Below are 20,744 nucleotides of genomic sequence, written 5' to 3'. Positions count from 1 at the left end.
GTACTGCGTGGTGCAACCTGATGTACATTTGTGAAAACTGGAGCCATAAATTTCCAAAGGACATCTCACCAATCAAAGGCTGGGTTGTCTTACATCCCTCCACCCCTTTCTGCTAAAGGAACTAAAAATGAAAGAAAGTGAAAGTCGCTCAGTTGCATCCTACTCTTTGTGACCCTATGGAACAGTCCATGGAATTCTCCAGGCCAGAATACTGGAGTGGGCAGCCATTCTCTTTTTCAGGGGATCTTCCCAACCCAGGTCTCCTGCATTGTGGGCGGATTCTTTGCCAGCTGAGCCACCAGGGAAGCCAAATTGGGAAATAAAACCCTAAGATAAGATAGGGCAGGAATTCTTTGGGGATGCACAATATTAATCGTTTTACTTTGGTTGGGCCACCCTTTTTTTACAATGAAATTCAGATATATACACATGTTGGGGACAGATCAGCTTTCCAGGCAGCTCAGTAGTGAAGAATCTGCCTGCCAATGCAGGAGATGTTGGTCCGATCACTGAGTGGGAAGATACCCTGGAGAAGGACATGCCCACTCCAGTATCATGTGGGGATAATTCCATGGACAGAGGAGCCTGGAGGGCTACAGTCCATGGGGTTGCAAAGAGTCAGACATGACTGAGTGACTGAACTGAACTGAAAACAAACCTTTGAAGATTCAAGCCCATTCTTGAGTAACTTAACTCTGTGCCAGAGAAATTCAGTACTCACAAAACAAAACACAGGCTCCAGAAGTCAATGAATTAAGTTTAAATAGCCAACATCCTACAGAAAATTTACTAGCTAGATGGAGGAGAAAAATACAATCTATAATTAGGACAGAAGAACACAAAAGAAAAAGACCTGGAATAATAGATGAGGGAATTAAATAATGGTTTAAATGCCATATTTTTGTCTGTATTATTAATATGTTCACTAATTTAAAAAACATGAAACATTATGAAAGAAAGCAAAAAGTACAAAAAGGAAACAAGTAGAATGCTTTAGAATAAAAAATACAATGTTAGAAATTTTACTCAATACTGCATATATCAGACACTGCAGAAGTAAATAACTAAAAATTAAGACAGAAATAAAATATAACCACACTAAAGCACAGAGGTAAATGGCATCAACTGAATTGATGCACATGTGTTTTAGATCCTTAGAAGCATTGTAATGAGCAGGGAGAGTGAAGAAGAAGTAATTGTCTAAATGTCCCCAAATTTTATAAAACTAGAAAGTCACAGCTGGCCCCAAGCTGGGTAAACAAAAAGAGCTACTCACCAAGGCACATTTCTTAAAATCTGGAAAACAGTCTGAGAAAAAAGACATTTTACCATAAAATAAATAAGAATGAATTTCTTATAGTTATTTGTCATTAAATATGCAAACCAGAAGACTATCAAATCACAACTTTAAAGTCTGAAAAGGAAAAAGGAAAAAAGAAAAGAAAAACTAGAATTCTAAAGTTAGTGATATACCCTTCAAAATTAAGGAGGTATAAACTATTTTTTAAAACAAACAAATGTAGAGGCTTGTTTTACCAGAATAGGGCCACCACAAGATAGAAGGAGCCAATGTCTATATAGAACAAATGACATAAAATGAAAATAGATGAATGGGAATATATGGAAGGTAGGGAGACAGAAATGAGAAGAATTTAAATATGGAGAAGTACAACATCAGAATTTTTGATGTGAAAAACAGATATCCAGGAGCAGAGGGGGCCAATAAATGGCTTATAGATATTTTAAAAGACAGGGAATCATAGAGACATACAGAAGCCAGTTGTATTAAAGAGCTTCAGGAGAAAAGGATATCAGAGAACTTATCAACTTTTTTCTGAAGATCTTCTGAAAAATATAAATGCAAAGATCAATGTCAATTTCATAAGATAGGCCCAAGATATGAAATTCAAACTTAATGAAATATTTTTATTTAAAATTTACACTATTAGGATGCAGAAAACTACTCACATTCACACACACAAAGAAACACACAGGGAAGCAGAACTCACTTATTATTTGGTTTGTTTTCTTTTATTTGGTCCTAGACTGCTGTTAAACACAGTCATTTCTCATATTGTCATAGCTACATTATGTAAAGTCATCTCAAACTTCATATTAGAGAAAACAGAATCACTGCTCTATAAATGCCTAGTATGGAATCAGGTTTATGGGTGTGTCTATGCTCAAAGATTCTGTCCACCAGTTACTATGGAATTTTATTGAATTTGAGTTTCTATTTTTACCCAGCCTGAAAAAAGCTGATTTTCACTACATCATATGGAGCAAAGGGAGGGAAAGCACTAAGTGATGGTAAAGGATGTTTAGATCAAATGAACAAATTTTTTCTTGGAGTAATCTTAAATGTTATAAACCTTGAATATGTTGACATTTCAAAGACATCTTGATAAAATTTATGAAAAAAACTACCTGTTCTCTTGATTGCAACAAGAAGACCAAAGAAGTAATGATTGGGAAAACTAAATGGCAAATGAAATGAGTAAACTCAGTTGGAAAGATAAGCTAACAAGACAAACATCAGATAAAAATATGTGTTTATGTGAGTTGAGGAAGTTGATCCTTGCTTGTTGAGGCAAGGGTACAAGAAACAGATGAAATAATGGCAAGGTCCCCAGTGAAATTCATTTTTGGTACTTACCTTTTTCATATTGCCTGTTCTCTAAAAAGTAGAAGGAAGGAAGAAACAGTTCATTCCAAATAAATGCGTTTTGTCAGGAACAGAGAAGGACAAAATTCAAAGCCCTTTTATAATTTACTCTTTGAAGTATATTGACTTAGGGCTTCCCTCGTGAGGAAGAGAAAGAATCTGCCTGCCAAGCAGGAGATCCAGGTTTGATCCCTTGGTCGGGCAGATTCCCTGGAGATGAAAATAGCAACCAACTCCAGATCTTGCCTGGGAAATCTCAAGGACAGAGAAGCCTGTTGGTCTACAGTCCATGGGGTCCCAAAAGAGCCAAACACAACTTATTGACTAAAGAACAACAACATATTGACTCATATTTGTGAGAACTGGTTCATTAAAGTTCTAAAGGACATTTCAACACTCCACACTGTTTTATGTTTTGTTTGCTTTTTGCATTACCCCACATGTTGGTTGGTGCAAGAAGAGTTAAGATAAGCAATGAAAAATAAGAAGAGGAACGACAGGACTTCCACTGCATTAAATGATGTCCATCATTCATCTTTCATTGAGTTTTTTCAGACTAACATGCACACACACATGACACAGGTATGACACAAAAAGTGATAAGGAGGTGCACAGTAAAGGTACCCATCTGTCTAAAACTGTACATGTAGCAGTAGTTATATAAAACCTCTAATGTACACTGCAAAGATATATTATTAAATTATATTCTCTATGAAAACAAGAATATAATTTTAAAATGTCTTTAGAAAAACAGAATGCTAAAATTTATGATGATATTCAGTTTTCTTTTGGAAATATCTCAGGACAATAGTTACATGTGTTCATCATATAAAATTTTCAAAAAATCTAGAGCCATATTTGGAGAAGGCAATGGCACCCCACTCCAGTACTCTTGCCTGGAAAATCCCATGGACGGAGGAGCCTGGTAGGCTGCAGTCCATGAGGTCGCTAAGAGTCGGACACGACTGAGTGACTTCACTTTCACTTTTCACTTTCATGCATTGGAGAAGGAAATGGCAAGCCACTCCAGTGTTCTTGCCTGGAGAATCCCAGGGACAGGGGAGCCTGGTAGGAGGCCGTCTCTGGGGTCACACAGAGTCGGACACGACTGAAGTGACTTAGCAGCGGTAGCAGAGCCATATTATATCTGAACTTCCATTAAGACTTAGTCCATCTACAAATATTTAAAAGGAATAAAATTTGCCAATTTGATAACTGTGTCAATAAAATACAAAAGAATAAATTATAAGTTATGATTGGTTATTTTCTCTAAGGTAGAGAAAATTATTAATATATTTAACAATGAAAAGATGCTAGAAGTATTTCATAGCCATATGAATATATATATATATTCAGTAAAAATTAGCATAAGGGAAAATATACCATCTAGTATTATTTGTAATTTTTGTTTGTAACTTCATTTTATAATAGTTACACAAGGCAAATGTTCAAAATAATTATAAATCCATGTCAATGAGTACACAATATAGAAAGATATCATTTTTGACATCAATTACAAGAGAGAGGAGATAAAGCTGCATATAAGTAGAGTACTTTTGACCCAATTGAAGTTAAGTTGCTGTCAATTCAAAATACATTGTTCAAACTTTTGGATATTAGATACTACTCCATGCTCTGAACAAACAAAATATCCATGGAATATACACAAAAGGAAGTGATTAAGTAATCTCAATGTGTCACAATAAAAGGATAATTAATTCAGAGAAAGGTAGTGATGAAAGACAAAAATCCTAAAGACAGAAATCAAGGAGCAAGAAGGTAAAAGTCTTTCTCAATCATTAATTATTTCAAATGTAAATAGACTAAATTCAATCAAAGTACATAGATTGGATGCATAGACTTAAAAAATATACAATCATACTCTGTCTAAAAGTGACTAATTTTAGACACAAATACACACAGGTTGAAATTGAAATTATGGAAGAAAATGTCCATTCAAATAGTTTTACATTCAAAGAGTTTTACAAACCAACTCATTGTCTGAGTCACCAACTCAGAAGGGAGTTTGATTCACATCTGTTGGTCCACAGTAATTTCCCAGATTTTTTCTGATCTGGATTGCCAGAGCTTGAAATGTGTGCTCTGTGCTCCCTATAACAGTACAGAAGAAAGGGACTGTACTACTCAGGGCTATATCCTTGTGATGGAGCACGTCAGTCATGTGAACCAGGTCTTTTGCTCCCAAGTGCTCTAGCTGGGTAGAGAATGGAGTTGTCTCAGAAGCAAGAAGGAGACTCTGGACTTTTGTCTTTGTAGGATGATAAAGCAATATTCTAGTTGCAGGTGTCCATTTCCTCACTTGAATGCACACACAAATGATCACATATATACACAAAGTTCGATTATTAAGTGGCTTTCTTATTTCCTTTGTGCAAATAAAGCACAATGAGACTGCCTAGTACTGGAAAAGGAAGTTATTTTATGTTCACTTAACAATTTGTGAAAACCAATTAAATTTAAGCCAGGGTTGTTACAGAGAGGGCAATGATTCCATGTACCTTTCCATTTTCCCTTCTGCAGTCCAAATTTAGTATTAGCCTTTATTCTTCTCAAATTCAGTGAACTTCTGAACTCTGCCTACTCGTGTAAACCTAGATTCTGCTATGGAGTCTTCTTTGTATCTTTCTAATCCTTACATGGGTCCACATTCCTTTTATGGTGAAAAAATATGCCATTGTGTGGCTGTACCACTTTGGGTTCACTTTTTTGGCCATTATCAAAAATGCTGTTGCAAACACTTGCGTACACATTTGTGTGTGTGAGTGAATATATACTTCAATTTCTCTTGGGGTGGAACTATACAGTTATAAGGACCTGGAATGTTAGGTCCACGAATCAAAGAAAATTAGACATGTTCAAGTAGGAGATAGTAAGAATAAACATCAACATCCTAGAAATCAGCAAACTAAAATGGATGAGAATGGGCGAGTTTAATCCAGATGACCATTATATCTACTAATGTGGCAAGAAGCCCATAGAAGAAATGGAGTAGCCCTCATAATCAACAGAAGAGTCCGAAATGCAGTACCTGGGTGCAGCCTCAAAAATGACAGAATGATCTCAGTTTGTTTCCAAGGCAAGCAATTCAACATCACAGTCATCAAAGTCTATGCCCCTACCACTAATACCAAAGAAGCTGATCAGTTCCATGAAGACCTAGAAGACCTCCTTGAACTAACATCTAGAAAAGATATTCTATTCATCATCAGGGATTAGAATGCAAAAGTAGGAAGTCAGATATACTGAGTAACAGACAAATTTGGCGTTGGAGAACAAAATGAAGCAGGGCAAAGACTAACTGAATTCTGCCAAGAGAATGCACTAGTCATAGCAAATACCCTTTGCAACAACACAAGACACAACGTTACTCGTGGACATTACCAAACGGTCAATCAGTCAGTCAGTTCAGTCACTCAGTCATGTCCAACTCTTTGCAACCCCATGAAGTGCAGCATGCCAGGCCTCCCTGTCTGTCACCAACTCCCGGAGTTCACTCAAACTCATGTGCATTGAGTGGGTGATGCCATCCAGCCATCTCATCCTCTGTCGTCCCCTTCTCCTCCTGCCCCTAATCCCTCCCAGCATCAGGGTCTTTTCCAATGAGTCAACTCTTCACATGAGGTGGCCAAAGTATCAGAGTTTCAGCTTCAGCATCAGTCCTTCCAATGAACACCCAGGACTGATCTCCTTTAAGATGTACTGTTTGGATCTCCTTGCAGTCCAAGGGACTCTCAAGAGTCTTCTCCAACACCACAGTTCAAAAGCATCAATTCTTCAGCCCTCAGCTTTCTTCACAGTTCAACTCTCACATCCATACATGACCACTGGAAAAACCATAGCCTTGACTAGATGGACCTTTGTTGGCAAAGTAATGTCTCTGCTTTTTAACATGCTGTGTAGGTTGGTCATAACTTTTCTTCCAAGGAGTAAGCGTCTTTTAATTTTATAACTGCAATTACCATCTGCAGTGATTTTGGAGCCCCCAAAAATAAAGTCTGATACTGTTTCCCCTATTTCCCCATCTATTTCCCATGAAATGATGGAACCAGATGCCATGATCTTAGTTTTCTGAATGTTGAGCTTTAAGCCAACTTTTTCATTCTCCTCTTTCACTTTCATCAAGAGGCTTTTTAGTTCCTCTTCACTTTCTGCCATAAGGATGGTGTCATCTGCATATCTGAGGTTATTGATATTTTTCCCAGCAATCTTGATTCCAGCTTGTGCTTCTTCCAGCCCAGTGTTTCTCATGATGTACTCTGCATATAAGTTAAATAAGTAGGGTGACAATATACAGCCTTGACGTATTCCTTTTCGTATTTAGAACCAGTCTGTTGTTCCATAACTGTTGCTTCCTGACCTGCATACAGGTTTCTCAAGAGGCAGGTCAGATGGTCTGGTATTCCCATCTGTTTAAGAATTTTCCCCAGTTTATTGTGATCCACACAGTCAAAGGCTTCACTGTAGTCAATAAAGCAGAAATAGATGTTTTTCTGGAACTCCCTTGCTTTTTCGATGATCTGGCAAATGTTGGCAATTTGATTTCTGGTTCCTCTGCCTTTTCTAAAACCAGCTTAAACATCTGCAAGTTCACGGTTGACGTATTGCTGAAGCCTGGCTTGGAGAATTTTGAGCATTACTTTACTAGCATGTGCTGCTACTGCTAAGTCACTTCACTGGTGTCCGACTCTGTGTGACCCCATAGACAGCAGCCCACCAAGGCTCCCCCATCCCTGGGATTCTCCAGACAAGAACACTGGAGTGGTTTGCCATTTCCTTCTCCAAAAAAAACTAGCATGTGAGATGAGTGCAATTGTGTGGTAGTCTGAGCATTCTTTGGTATTGCCTTTCTTTGGGATTGAAACAAAAACTAACATTTTCCAGTCCTGTGGCCACTGCTGAGTTTTCCAAATTTGCTGGCATATTGAGTGCAGCACTTTCACAGCATCATCTTTCAGAATTTGAAATAGCGCAACTGGAATTCCATCACCTCCACTAGCTTTGTTCGTAGTGATGCTTTCTAAGGCCCACTTGACTTCACATTCCAGGATGTCTGGCTCTAGGTGAGTGACAACACCATCGGGATTATCTGGGTCATTAAGATCTTTTTTGTACAGTTCTTCTGTATATTCTTGCCACCTCTTCTTAATATCTTCTGCTTCTATTAGGTCCATACCATTTCTGTCCTTTATCGAGCCCATCTTTGCATGAAATGGTCAATACTGAAATCAAATTGATTACATTCTTTGTAGCCAAAGATGGAGAAGCTGTACACAGTCAGCAAAAACAAGACCTGGAGCTTACTATGGCTCAGATCATCAGCTTCTCATAGCAAAATTCGGGGTTCATCTAAAGAAAACTGGGAAAAACACTAGGCCAGCCAGGTATGACTTAAATCCCATATGAATTCACAGTAGAGGTAATGAACAGACTCAAGGAACTAGATCTAGTTAACAGTGTGCCAGAAGAACTATGGACAGAGGTCTGTAACACTGTACAGGAGGCAGTGAACAAAAGCACCCTCCCAAGAAAAGAAAAGCAAGAAGCCAAAGTGATTATCTGAGGAAGCTTTACAAAAAGCAGAAGAATGAAAAGAAAGGAAAAGCAAGGGAGAGTGGGAAAAGTACATCCAATTAAACGCAGAGTTTCAAAGAATAGCTAGAAGAGATAACGAGTCCTTCTTCAATGAACAGTGCTTAATAAGAGAAGAAAACAACAAAAAGGGAAAGACTAGAGATCTCTTCAGGAAAATTGGAAACATTAAGGGAGCATTCCACCCAAAGATGGGCACAATAAAGCATAAAAATGGTGAAGGCCTACTAGATGCTGAAGAGATCAAGAAGAGATGGAAAGATTACAAGGAAGAACTGTATAAAAAATGAACTGGATTACTATGATAGTGTAGTAGCCAGACATTCTAGAATGTGAAGTCCAGTAGGTTTTAAGCAGCACTCCTGCTAAGAAAGCTAGTGGATGCAATGAAATTCCAGCAGAACTATCCACATCCCTAAAGGAGGATGCCATCAAGGTTTTGCATTCATTATGTCAGCAAATCTGGAAGATCCAGGAGTGGTCACGGGACTGAAAAAGATCAATCCTCATCCCAATTGCCAAGAAGGGTAGTATCAAAGAATATACTAACCACCAGACAATTGCACTCATCTCCCATACTAGTAAGGTCATGCTTAAAATCTTGCATGCTAGGCTTCAGCATTATGGGAACCAAGAACTTCCAGATGTCCAAGGTTGGTTCAGAAAAGGAAGAGGAACTACAGATCAAATTGCCAACATTCACTGTATTCTAGAGAAAGAAAGGAAATTTCAGAAAAACATCTATCTCTGTTTCATCAACTATGCTAAACCTTTAACTATGTGGATCATTACAAACTGTGGAAAGCTCTTTTTTTTTTTTTTTTGGAAAGCTCTTAAAGAGATAGGAATACCAGACCATCTTACTTGTCTCCTGAGAAACCTGTATGCAGGTCAAGAAGCAATAGTTAGAAACCTGTATGGAACAATTGATTGGTTCAAGGTGGAGAAAGGAGTACAATAGGGCCTTCAGCTGTTACTTTGCTTGTTAAACCAATTCGCTGAGGACATCATGAGAAATGTTGGATTGGATGAGTTACAAGCTGGAATCAAGACAGATGGGAGAAACATCAACAACCTCAGATACGCAGATGACATCACTCTAATGGCAAAAAGTGAAGAGGAACTAAAGAGCCTCTTGATGAGGGTGAAGAAGGAGAGTGAAAGAGCTGGCTTAAGAAGTAAATATTAAAAAAACTAAGATCATGGCATCTATCCCTATTACTGCACGGCAAATGGTAGGGGGAAAAGCAAAAGTAGTAACAGATTTCCTCTTCTTGGAAGCTCCAAAATCACTGTGAATGGTGACTGCAGTCGTGAAATCAGAAGACAATTGCTTCTTGTCAGGAAAGCGATGATGAACCTATATGGTGCATTGAAAAGCAGAGATACTACTCTGCTGACAAAGGTGTGTATAGTTAAGGCTATGGTCTTCCCAGTGGTCATGTACGATTGTGAGAGTTGGGCTGTAAAGAAGGCAGAATGCCAAAGAATTGATACCTTTGAACTGTGGGCTGGAGAAGACTCCTGAAAGTCCCTTGGACAGCAAGGAGATCAAACCAGTCAATCTTAAGGGAGATCAACCCTGAATATTCACTGGAAGGACTGATGCTGAAGCTGAAGCGCTAGTATTTTGGTCATCTGATGGGAAATGATGACTCATTGGAAAAGTCCCTGGTGCTGGGAAAAATTGAGGGCAGAAGGAGAAGAGGGTGTCAAAAGATGAGATGGCTGGACAGCATCACTGATGCAATGAACATGAACTTGGGCAAAGTCCAGGAGATGGTGAAGGACCAGAAGGGCTGGTGTGCTGTAGTCCATGGGGTTACAGAGTCCAAAAAAAAACTGGGCGACTGAACAACAACAATGGTAATTCTACATTTAACTTATTGAGAAACTTCTAAACTGTTTTCCACAGTGACTGTGTTGTTTTACATTTCTCCACATTCTTTCCAACACTTGTTATTTTCCACTTGGTGAGGGGGGAATGTAGGGAGGACATAGAATATCCGTCTTAGAGGGCATGATGTGTCTGACTCTTTGCAACCCCATGGATTCTATAGCCCATGGAGTTCTCCAGGCCAGAATGCTGGAGTGGGGAGCTCTTCCCTTCTCCAGGGGATCTTCCCAACCCAGGGATCCAGCGCAGGTCTCCTGCATTGCAGGCAAATTCTTTACCGGCTGAGCCACCTGAGAAGCCCATATTGTGGTTTACATTTCCCAAGTAACTAATTGTGCTGCACATTTTTTCAGGTGTTTGTTGACCATTTGCACGTCTTCTTCAGATAAATATCTGTTCAAATCATTTGTTCATTTAAAAACTTGAATTGCTTTTCTTTTTATTATTTAGTATTACAAATTCTTTATATATTGTTCATACTAAACTCTGATGAATAATTTGTAAATATTTTCTCTCTTTCTATGAGTTGCCTCTTCACTTTTTTGATAGTGTCTTTTGGTGCACAAAACTTTTAACAAAGTCAAATTTATGTTTTTCTTTGTTTGGTTGCACTTTTGGTATCATAACTAAGAAACCTAAACCAAGCGCCTAACCCAAGATTTATACCTATGCTTACATTTAGATCTATAATCCATCTTGAGTTAATGCTCCACATATGATGTGAGATAGAGGGCAGCTTCATTCTTTTGCCTGTAGATGTTTACTTTCCCTTCACTGTTTATACCTTGATGTGCTCTCATTTGACTCTGGTTTCCCCAGACCTCATCATCTTGCCATCATCACATTTGTTAGAACTGGATTGTTATTGATATTTATTTTTTCTTTATCAAATTATCCTTGCATTTAAGATACAGTTTAGCTGCTCATCAAATTATAGTTTAACTTTTCTCCTTCAACAATTGAAAATAAAATTCTTCTGCCATTTTTATTCAGTGCTGTTGTGCATCTAATTTTTGTTTAAGCAGTGCTACTAAAGTGTGATCCATGTGTGCATGTATGATAAGTCACTTCAGTCATGGCCAGCTTTTTGTGACCCCCATGGATGGTAGCCTGCCAGACTCCTCTGTCCATGGGATTCTCTGGGTAAGGATACTGGAGAGGGTTGTCATGCCCTCCTCCAGGGGTCTTCCTGACTTAGGGGTCAAACCCACATCTCCTGAAAATCCTGCATTACAGATGGATTCTTTACCACTAGTGCCACCTGGGAAGCCCCAAAAGTGTGATCCATAGATCAGTGCATATTTGTAAACTGTTTCTTACTAATTCTTCATGAAACAAATATAGAAATAAAGTATTACAACATTTGGAGTGAATTGATAGAAAATATTAGGTATATGATATTTAATAATAAAATTTCCAATCACATGTCTTTGTACTCACTTCATCATTTCCAGTAGTTTATTCAGAAAAGTATGTCTGTGATATATAATATATAATGCAAAAAATATTTACAACAACCACAAGATGTGGAAAATATTCTTCTCTGCAAATTATTTGAGAAACACTGCTTGATGTGGCTGGAAACTTTGGTAATGCAGATTCATGGAGACTTAAATCAAGAGGCCTCATAATCGGTGGTCCTGAGGACACCCGTCAAGACGGGAATCCTTGGGTTTACAAAAAATGGGCTACTATCTTCACAACTTATAGGTTCTTATTCTAAGCCACTCAGTATCATGCAGATGGGGAGAACTCCATGGATTTCAGTTTGAAGTAAGGATAGACTGACCCAGAGAAGTTGGTGTGGGTGAAGGAGAAGATGTGGGTTTCATCAGTCATGTTATAGAAAGAAATGTCACTATCCTCATAATCCAAGAAAATCACAATCTTTAGTGGACACTTTTCAATCGGGAGAGACTCTTTGTGGAAAATGCCTTGGCGAGAACAAATGAGAGCCCTGTATTCACATCCCTTCTTCTCTAAGACGTTGAACTTCATCTTCTGTAGATCACTGAGTAGCTCACTCTTCTCTGTGGGCTCCTCATAAATGCCTAGAGTCCATTCATCAGTGTCCTCAATGTCCACCTCCCAGTAATGTCTCCCCTTAGTGAATCCTTTCTGATCAAGTTTGAGAAGGTTGCCACCTCCTTGCTCTTTACATAATACTGCCTGAGGTTCCTTTCTGAAGTCAGAATTGTTCTGATGAACATTTTCATGATTTTCAATCACAAGAACTGGAAGAAATAAAAAGGAAAGGATAAAGCCAAGACTGTATATTTCAGAAAACTGTTGTACAGGGGAAACTTTAACAAAACAGAGCAAATGTGTAAGGAGTGGTGAAAAGAACACCTCTCCTCTGAAGGTGTGTGTGTTGGGGGAGGTGGAGCTGGGCGGGAGGAGGGTTTGATGTGTTCTCTTGCTACTTATTCTTGCTACCCATTCTATGCTACTTGTCTTATCTTTGCCATGGTCAGTGTTTTGACAAAGTGCCAGTGTGTGCAGGATCTTGAAATGTTTACTGAAGAACGGTGTTCCTGCCATGTTCTCTGCAAATTAGTCCTATTTTCCTCAGTCACAGGCTCCCTGTGAGCTGACCTCTCTACAAAGAACAGCCGAATTGCTATTTTGAGCCCTTTTTACTTAGTGTGGGGTCTCCTCAGCTGAGGGGCTATGTTAATTTCTGTTTCAGAACCAAGTGGACCCCACAGACAGGGAAGCTTTGTCAGCATTTGAAAGGGGAGGCACGACCAGAGTAGCTAATCCTAGCAGCAGTTGTCAGTTCAGGCTAACATTGAATGCTTTTCATGTCCTCCTTCTCTTTACCAGAACAGTAGTGCCTGTCTCTTCAACTAGGAGAGGATGTTAGGAAGGATAAGCAGGGTCTCAGAGGAGATCTCAGAGGGCAGGTTAGAAGGGGGTCAAAAAGATAAATAAAGAACCACTTACCACGTTCAAACTGTTCCTTCCTCCAGTCTGAAAAAGAGCAACATGAACTGAAACCAGACCAAAGTATACCCAGGGGATGAAAAGGAGATAAGATGACTTTCCTGACTCATCACCTTCTCGTGGTGACATTCCCTTCCTCCTCAAAACTCCTCAAACTCTGGTAGTGTCCAGAAACTACAGGACAAGTAGTATTCTTTCTGTGCTCTCAGATTAGAAACCATCACATAATTCAGCCAGTAGCTGGGGCTGTTCTCCAACTGAAGCCACATTTGGAGACCCCAGGAGTAGGGTCTGATCCTCTACATGCCACTCTACTGTGCTCTCCAGGCCTCTGTGGGCCTCCTCATTGATGATGATAACTATAAAACATATTTTTAATTTAATTCTATTCTATTCCTCCTCTAAACCCCTCCATCTATTTACAGTTTTTCTGGCCTATGATCTCCTTAGAGTTTAAGTTTATGACCAAAGCATTTAAATGAGCCCTTATTACTTTGACCCAGATTGTAATCGGATAGCTTGTATTTTTCTCCAGAGACAGATTCCTAGTGGGAAAAAGAATTGCATCTGCTTATGCCTGTGGCCAATTCTCTTATAACAGGCCTTGTGATTTTATTTGAAGATTGGGTTTTCTCACTGAATCTTGAGACAATAGGTAGATAAGGACCCATCCATAATTCTTGGCTGGAGCAGCTCTGTGGTTTCTCACTAAACTGCCCTCCCATCAGAAGTGTAGCACTCAGATACATGGAATCTATAAATGTATGAGTCAAGGAGGACATCAGAGATCATGTATTCCAGTCTCTTCATTTAAAGAGATAAAGACACTGAGGTCAAGAAATATAAAATAACCCAACTTCCCAGTTGTAATTGACAGATTTGGAATTAAAAGTGTCAAAAGTTGTCCTTAGTACTTTGTTCACTCCTTTAGAAACACAGGAACATTTCTCAGTATCTCATAAAAGAAAACTCTTAACAAAACTGCTTAATCAGCTTTAATCCTTGGGAGGAGTTCCTCTCACCTTCTCTTATCAGAGCACTCATCAGGCTGTGTGTAGTTGCCTTTTCCTGATTTCCTTCCCCCAGTGGACTTTAAGTTCCACAAGGTCAGAGATAATAACTTGTGCCACCAACATCTAGCATGCCTGGCATATAAAACTTGCATAGATATATATTCAAGGAATGCCCTAGTGTGTTTTTGAGATCCAATACCATATTCCACACACACACAAACAGAAACAAATGAGTTATAAGCCTACAGAATATGTAGACTCAGATTTCAGAAGGTATGCTGCTTCTGCTGCTAAGTCGCTTCAGTCGTGTCCGACTCTGTGCGACCCCATAGATGGTAGCCCACCAGGCTCTGCCATCCCTGGGATTCTCCAGGCAAGAACACTGGAGTGGAAGGTATAAAAATAGCCAATTCCCCCTACCTCCAGATAAACATATTTATGCAGAAGATATTAAAATATTTTGAAAAACTGTTTTTCAACTTTTTCATACATAAACCTTCTCCCTATATATTGAATTTTACTTTATTTCAAATAGGTAAAATAAGTAAAATCATAGTTAATATACTTTTCTGAATATAAAATATATTTTCTGATCTTTTAAACTTTTTTTGCAGAGTAAAAATGCTGGCATAATATATTCTTTATTCTTCCCAGATCTCCTCAAAGTCACCCTGAGTTCCATCTTTCTCTTCTCCATAGGGGAAGGGCTAACAATTCACATTCATGCTGTGTCCTACCCCAGTCATGTAGTGGAATTGACTAGTCAGCAGTTATTTCTCCTTCATTATCAGCTCTGGAAAACAATTGGTTATTTGAGTCTCCAAATACAAAATACTACAGAGTGATACCAAATAAAAATTTCACAACTTTCAAGTGTGTGTATGTGTGTTTATATTTATCATTCTGCTTATTATGCTCAGAATACCAGAGGCATTTGGCAAGACGAGGACCAGAGGTTTACATACCAGGATATATCAGGGCCTTCTTCCAGTCTAAAACAGAACAAATACAGGAAAGACAAGATGAGACATTAATCTGCAACCTCAAATTTGTCTTCCTTTCCATAATTTCTCTTCCACTAATCATCATGAATCCTTTAGTCTTTTCTCTGAGAATAGGGAACTGAGAACTTGTTGGACGTCAGGGCATCAATTGACATGACTGAGTTGCTTACCTTTATTGTATAATGCCTTTCGTTGTTCTGAAAGAAACAACATTCAGTGAGAGACCCAGAACAGGTGTGAAAAGGGGTAAAAATTCTATACAGGGCATGAGAAGAGGTAAGACTCACCGAGATCTTCCTCAAGCTTCCCTGAAAGAGAAAGAGATAGAAAATCCATCAAATTGAGTTTTAGTTGCTCCTGAGCCCAGTGAGTAGCTAAGTGAACTCAATTTGACCTTCTCTTAAGGAGCCCATCATTAAGCAGGTGAGAAAGATTAACGAATATCTTTGTCAAATATAAAACGGCAAGCTCTAAGAAAAGTTATGTGGGAAGAATACTGGGGTCACACAGGAAGGCAAGTCCGTGCTTCCCGGGAGTTCGATTTCTTAGGTGTTTCTGGAGCTTATTCTTGAAGGATAAAAAGGAAGAGACAATAAAGGAAGACATTTCTGCAAAGAGAAACAGGTTGGGGTACAGAGGCTTGAAAGGGCATGGTGTGGATTGGAGGCTTATGACCACTGCCCACAGATCTCCTAACTTCCCATGTGGTTTTCTCCTTTGCATAGAACTCCCAGTTCTGTGGAATTCTTGGCACCCTGTGTTTTCCTCAGGATTCTTCAACAATTTCCCCATCTACCCTGCACACACAGCATCTGCAGCTTTTCCAGGAACCTCTGATTTGACTTGCTGCCCGATTTACTTTTTAATGAATGTGCCTCTTCCTTCTCTCTCGCCACCTTGTCTCTTTCATGAGATGCTTTCTTCTTTTTCTCTACTTCTCCATTTTTGGCTTTATGTTCTTTCCAGCCAATGTAGCTGATCCCGATGAGGAGAAGCACCAGCACAGGGAGTGTCCCAGCCAGGGCTATCTTCCATGGAGACGTTCTGGGGAAGAAGGGCTCTGACACAGGCAAGTGGAGACACAGTGAGAGACCAACCTGGAGGAAGCCCCGCCCTCTCTCCAAGGCTCCCTTCAGCCCTTCACTCCTCCCTGCCTGGAAGACACCCAGCTCTGCCTCGGGGTTTGTGCCTGACTGACCTGGAAGGAAGATGGCTGACGCTTTCTCCTGGCCAGAGACAGGGTTCTGGATAGAGCAGGTCACATTGCCAAGAGAGCTGTCTGTGACCACAAGAGATGCCTCTACATGGAAGAGCCCATCTCCATCTTGAGTCTGATATTCAGAGAGGGATAGTAGCTTCTCTCCCGCCGTGTCACTCCACTGCACCCTGGGTTTGGGGAACCAGCCACCTGAGGAGCACAGAACTTGGATCCCGTGATCCTCAGGCCCCATCATGCGAACGTGAGGGGCAGAGCCCAAGCCTGAGGAAAGAAAACATGTCCCTGAGGCCTGTGGTCCCTTGGGGCTCAGGAGTCCCTCAGGCTGAAGGTCTAATTGTCCATCACTAGGCTGATAAGTTGAAGAAGGCAATGGCATCCCACTCCAGTACTCTTGCCTGGAAAATCCCATGGATCGAGGAGTCTAATCGGCTGCAGTTCATGGGGTCGCTAAGAGTTGGACATGACTGAGCGACTTCACTTTCACTTTTCACTTTCATGCATTGGAGAAGGAAATGGCAACCCACTCCAGTGTTCTTGCCTGGAGAATCCCAGGGACAGGGGAGCCTGGTTGGCTGCCATCTATGGGGTCACACAGAGTCGGACAGGACTGAAGCCACTTAGCAGCAGCAGCAGCAGCAGCAGCAGCAGCAGGCTGATAAGTAAACTGAAGTTCAGAGTTCAAAACTGCTCACAGTCAGCATTAGGCTTACCTCTGATTCTGAAATCAATATTAAGTTGATTCTGAAATCAACTTAATGCTTTCGCACTGTACTAGGACTGAGAGAGCTTTGGGGTCATTCCAAGAAGAAAAAAGCATGGGGACAATCAAAGAAAAAGTGAGTTTAATTCTACAAGTTGTCTTCTGACTGGGTAAAAAAATATTTGAAGGTGCCAGTACCCATCTGAATTAATACAAATTAATAAACTTTTGAGATCTTTTTGGATACCAAAATATCTACAGGAAGATTGCCTCCTTTGGTGTTTAAAAGCAGAGCATGTGATTCTGTCCTCATTGTACAGTTTAGGAAGCTGACATTCTGCAAGGCAACATATGGAAGATCCTGAGAAATACCAGTCTAGGGATCCAGATGTTCTCAACATAGGTATGCTAAGTTAACATACCTATCACATGCAGCTCCACAACAGCTTCCCGGGAGATGTGACCATCATTAAAATGACACCAATACTGGCCATCATCAGAGGCACGAACGTGTTGGATCAGCAGGGCCACAGCCCCTCTTCCGATGGAGTCTTCCACCAACTCTGTCCTACCACGGTACTCCAGCATTTGCTCCCCGTCTTGTTCCTGCCCATCCTGGTACACGAGCACCGCTGGGGAGAGCTGGGTTCGGTACCACCGGATCTGCATGTGGGCTGCACTCTGCTCGGAGGACAACTGGCAGGGCAGAGTGGCATCTGCTCCTAATGAGACCTTGATGGGCTGAGCTGGTCCCATCACAGAAAACCCAGACGCTGCATGAAAATCAGAGACAGATTAGGGGAAGCAGTAGGGGAGGAGATGAGATGGTAGACCCACCTGCATTTCTTAATGTGAGACCCAAATGTATTTTTCTTATTTGTGTTTTTTGATATCCAATTAAAGAGACAGTATCAGAAAATGTCATTATTGAGACCTCATGGCTGGTTATCTTCAAACCTGGAGTCTGAAAATTTCAACTTGAGGGGCCCTTTTTACTTTATGAAAGACAGATTCATGTCCCAGAAAGAATTAACGGTTTGTCCAAGATCATAACCAGCTCAGGGATCCTGAGTCCAAATTCTTTGTTTTCAAATTTGGGTTTTCGTGGCAGTGTAAACATTACAAAGTATATTTTAACAAACAGTTACATCAAATTTAAACAGATCACTAAGATCACTCACATTCAGTAAAGATTTAGATAAATATTATAGCTGTGATTTTTATGAGGTCTGCTCAAAGGATGTTGATGTGAAGGAGATCGCCCACCCTTCACCTGACTCGTCAAGCCTTCTGTTGGCAGCAGACAGAGCCATAATTTTCCCAGATATAACTGCCTTTGAGAGGGAGCAGAGTTGGGACTGGTGGACCTACTGTATAAGAAGAGCCACTGAAAACAAACCAACAAATGAAAGGTATGAGGGAAAACACTGACCTGGGGAGCCCCACATGGACACCCAGAGAAGGAGAGCGGGGAGAACACCAGCAGGAAAGAGGCCAGGAAAACCTGCCATCTTCAGAGCAGAACATGGAGCACGCTGGAAGCACAAAACATTCATTCCGAGGATGCTGAGAAGGTGGTGAGAAGCCATCCGAGTGAAAGTTCTCAGAAGGAAAGAAAACAAATCCCATGTGCAAAGACTTACTTTTATACACAGGATTTTGGCTGTTTTCCCTTACAGACCTTGAGACAAACACCACCAACTCCCAACCGTTCCCATGGGGTTTTGTTTTTTTTTTCCTTCCCTCTTTTGTTTTCCCCAGCAGGTGTAGGAAACGGTAAACCGTTCTCTTGTGTCCTGTGGGCTTGCCTGCTTATCTATGGATTCACCACCTCACCAGGGCTCTCTTGAAATTGAAAACCTTGAGTTCAACGTTGAGAAATGAAGTCAGACTCAAAATTCATCCACTTTCCTCAGTCAAACTATTTCTCCCCTCCATTCACTTGTTCATTCATTCATTCATATATTAATTTATTTTGACCACAAATACTCTTGTAGCTTAATTCCTGAAAGGGAAGGGAGTTTTCTCACCACATGAGCCCAGAGCTCAAGCCCTTCTTTTCTCAGGACCCACATGTCCCACAGACACACCTGCACATCCCCACATGTTTTTCTCACCATCCAGGTTGAACCAAGGGGGTTTCTGGACCAAGCTCCGGGTCTCCTTAGTGCACCTACAAGATCTGGCTCCAGACACAATGTGCACCTGGTTGTTCTCGTGGTCAGCATCCAAGGGTGTGGCTGCAGGCGATGAAAACGGCAGGTTTCTAACCCATTCCTCAATTAGGAGAACATTCTTAGTAAGGAGGACAAATAATGCTGCCAAGAAGAATGGGTATTTGAATGCCTCTTCTGGAATGGGTTTAATGAGAAAGTCTCAGCCTGCCTCCAGCACTGCTACTAACTTTGAAAGTGGAAGTAATAGTTCATCCCAGAGGACTTTGGACTGGGCTGAGCCATAGAATGATAGAAACTCTAAAGTTGCTTTGATCGACAGTGTTCATTATGGCTCCCTGCTCCCACCTGCAAAGGACAGAAATTGCATTAGCTGGGGAGAAAGAATCATCTTCCTGTATAATATCCAAGTCAGTTGGTCATCCAAATTCTTGATTCACAAATTTAGATGATTGAGAGGATAAACCCAATAGCAGCACACTTCCTCCTACCACACCATAGCTGACATTGGAAGCCATGTGCAGAACTGCATGGGGGACAATAAGACATCAGGAATGGAGGACTCTGTGCTCTGAAAATATTAGGGCTCTGTTTCCAAAAAAACCTTAGGGTTCCCCAACATAGAATAGATGTAAAAACACAGTAATAGAGTGCCAGATACAAAATGCTCACACAGAGTTTTCTTCCCACTTCACAGTCTTTCCAAGTGTAATTCATGTTCTTTTCATGTCACATAAGATTTACAGATAATCAGGGACAAAAGAGGCAATTGAGTAAATATTAATATGTAATTCTGGACAAATGAATACCAAAATCCTAAATAAATATTCTCTGGAGATAGGTACATTTGCCTTTTTTAAGAAATCAAATGTACTGAGATATAATTTGCCTACAATGGAATGCATGGCTTTAGAACATGCATTTCAATGAGGTTTCACAAATGCTTACACTCATGTAACTACCACTTCATTGAACAATGGAACATTTTTGTCTGTTGAAATTTTCCTCATGTCCACTGTCCATCAATCCTTTCCAAAGGGGAAAATAAAAAACAGTATTCTGATGTAAATTGTGATAGCTTAATCTTACCTACTCTTAGAAACTTCACCAAAACGGAGTCATACAGTATACACCCTTTTGTGCTTGGTTTTTTGGCTAAACAAAATGTTTTTTTGAGGTTCAACCACATTGTGTGTATCAGTGCATTTAAAATTTTTTCTTGCCACATATTATTACACTGTTTGAATATAGGACCATATATTCTGAATTTCCTTTGGGGCTGTCTCCCTTCCTCATACAGGCCCATCTCCTTCCACTCAAATTCTTTCACGCCACTCTAAGCAGCACTCCTCCATAAAACTATCCTGTCTTATTTGGGGTCTGATACCTACCTTATGGTTTAGGTCTGAAACACTAAAGAACGGGAAGGGAAAACTAAAGGAGAAAAGGAACTATCTGAAAATATTATTTGCCTCTTTTGTTTACTCTGAAATGTATGATACGTCTTTGTGTATAT

General features: G+C 40.2%; 1 protein-coding gene across 1 annotated transcript; it reads right to left on the bottom strand.

The window, feature by feature from the left end:
- Positions 1-11,601: 11,601 nt before the first annotated feature.
- Positions 11,602-19,392, bottom strand: LOC504295 (butyrophilin-like protein 1-like; the record flags this gene model as incomplete). Its single annotated transcript, NM_001034207.1, is given in 10 exon segments — positions 11,602-12,406; positions 13,119-13,145; positions 15,097-15,123; positions 15,306-15,332; positions 15,423-15,443; positions 15,995-16,195; positions 16,334-16,615; positions 17,477-17,827; positions 18,487-18,589; positions 19,172-19,392. Coding segments are annotated over 9 exon segments (1,514 nt in total), but the record flags the coding sequence as incomplete, so codon positions are not given.
- Positions 19,393-20,744: the final 1,352 nt, after the last annotated feature.

The sequence above is a fragment of the Bos taurus genome, chromosome 23, assembly GCF_002263795.3.
Source record: "Bos taurus isolate L1 Dominette 01449 registration number 42190680 breed Hereford chromosome 23, ARS-UCD2.0, whole genome shotgun sequence".
In the NCBI taxonomy this organism is placed as follows: domain Eukaryota; kingdom Metazoa; phylum Chordata; class Mammalia; order Artiodactyla; family Bovidae; genus Bos; species Bos taurus.
Note: the sequence above shows the minus strand (reverse complement) of the source record. Positions and strands in the feature narration are given on the sequence as shown.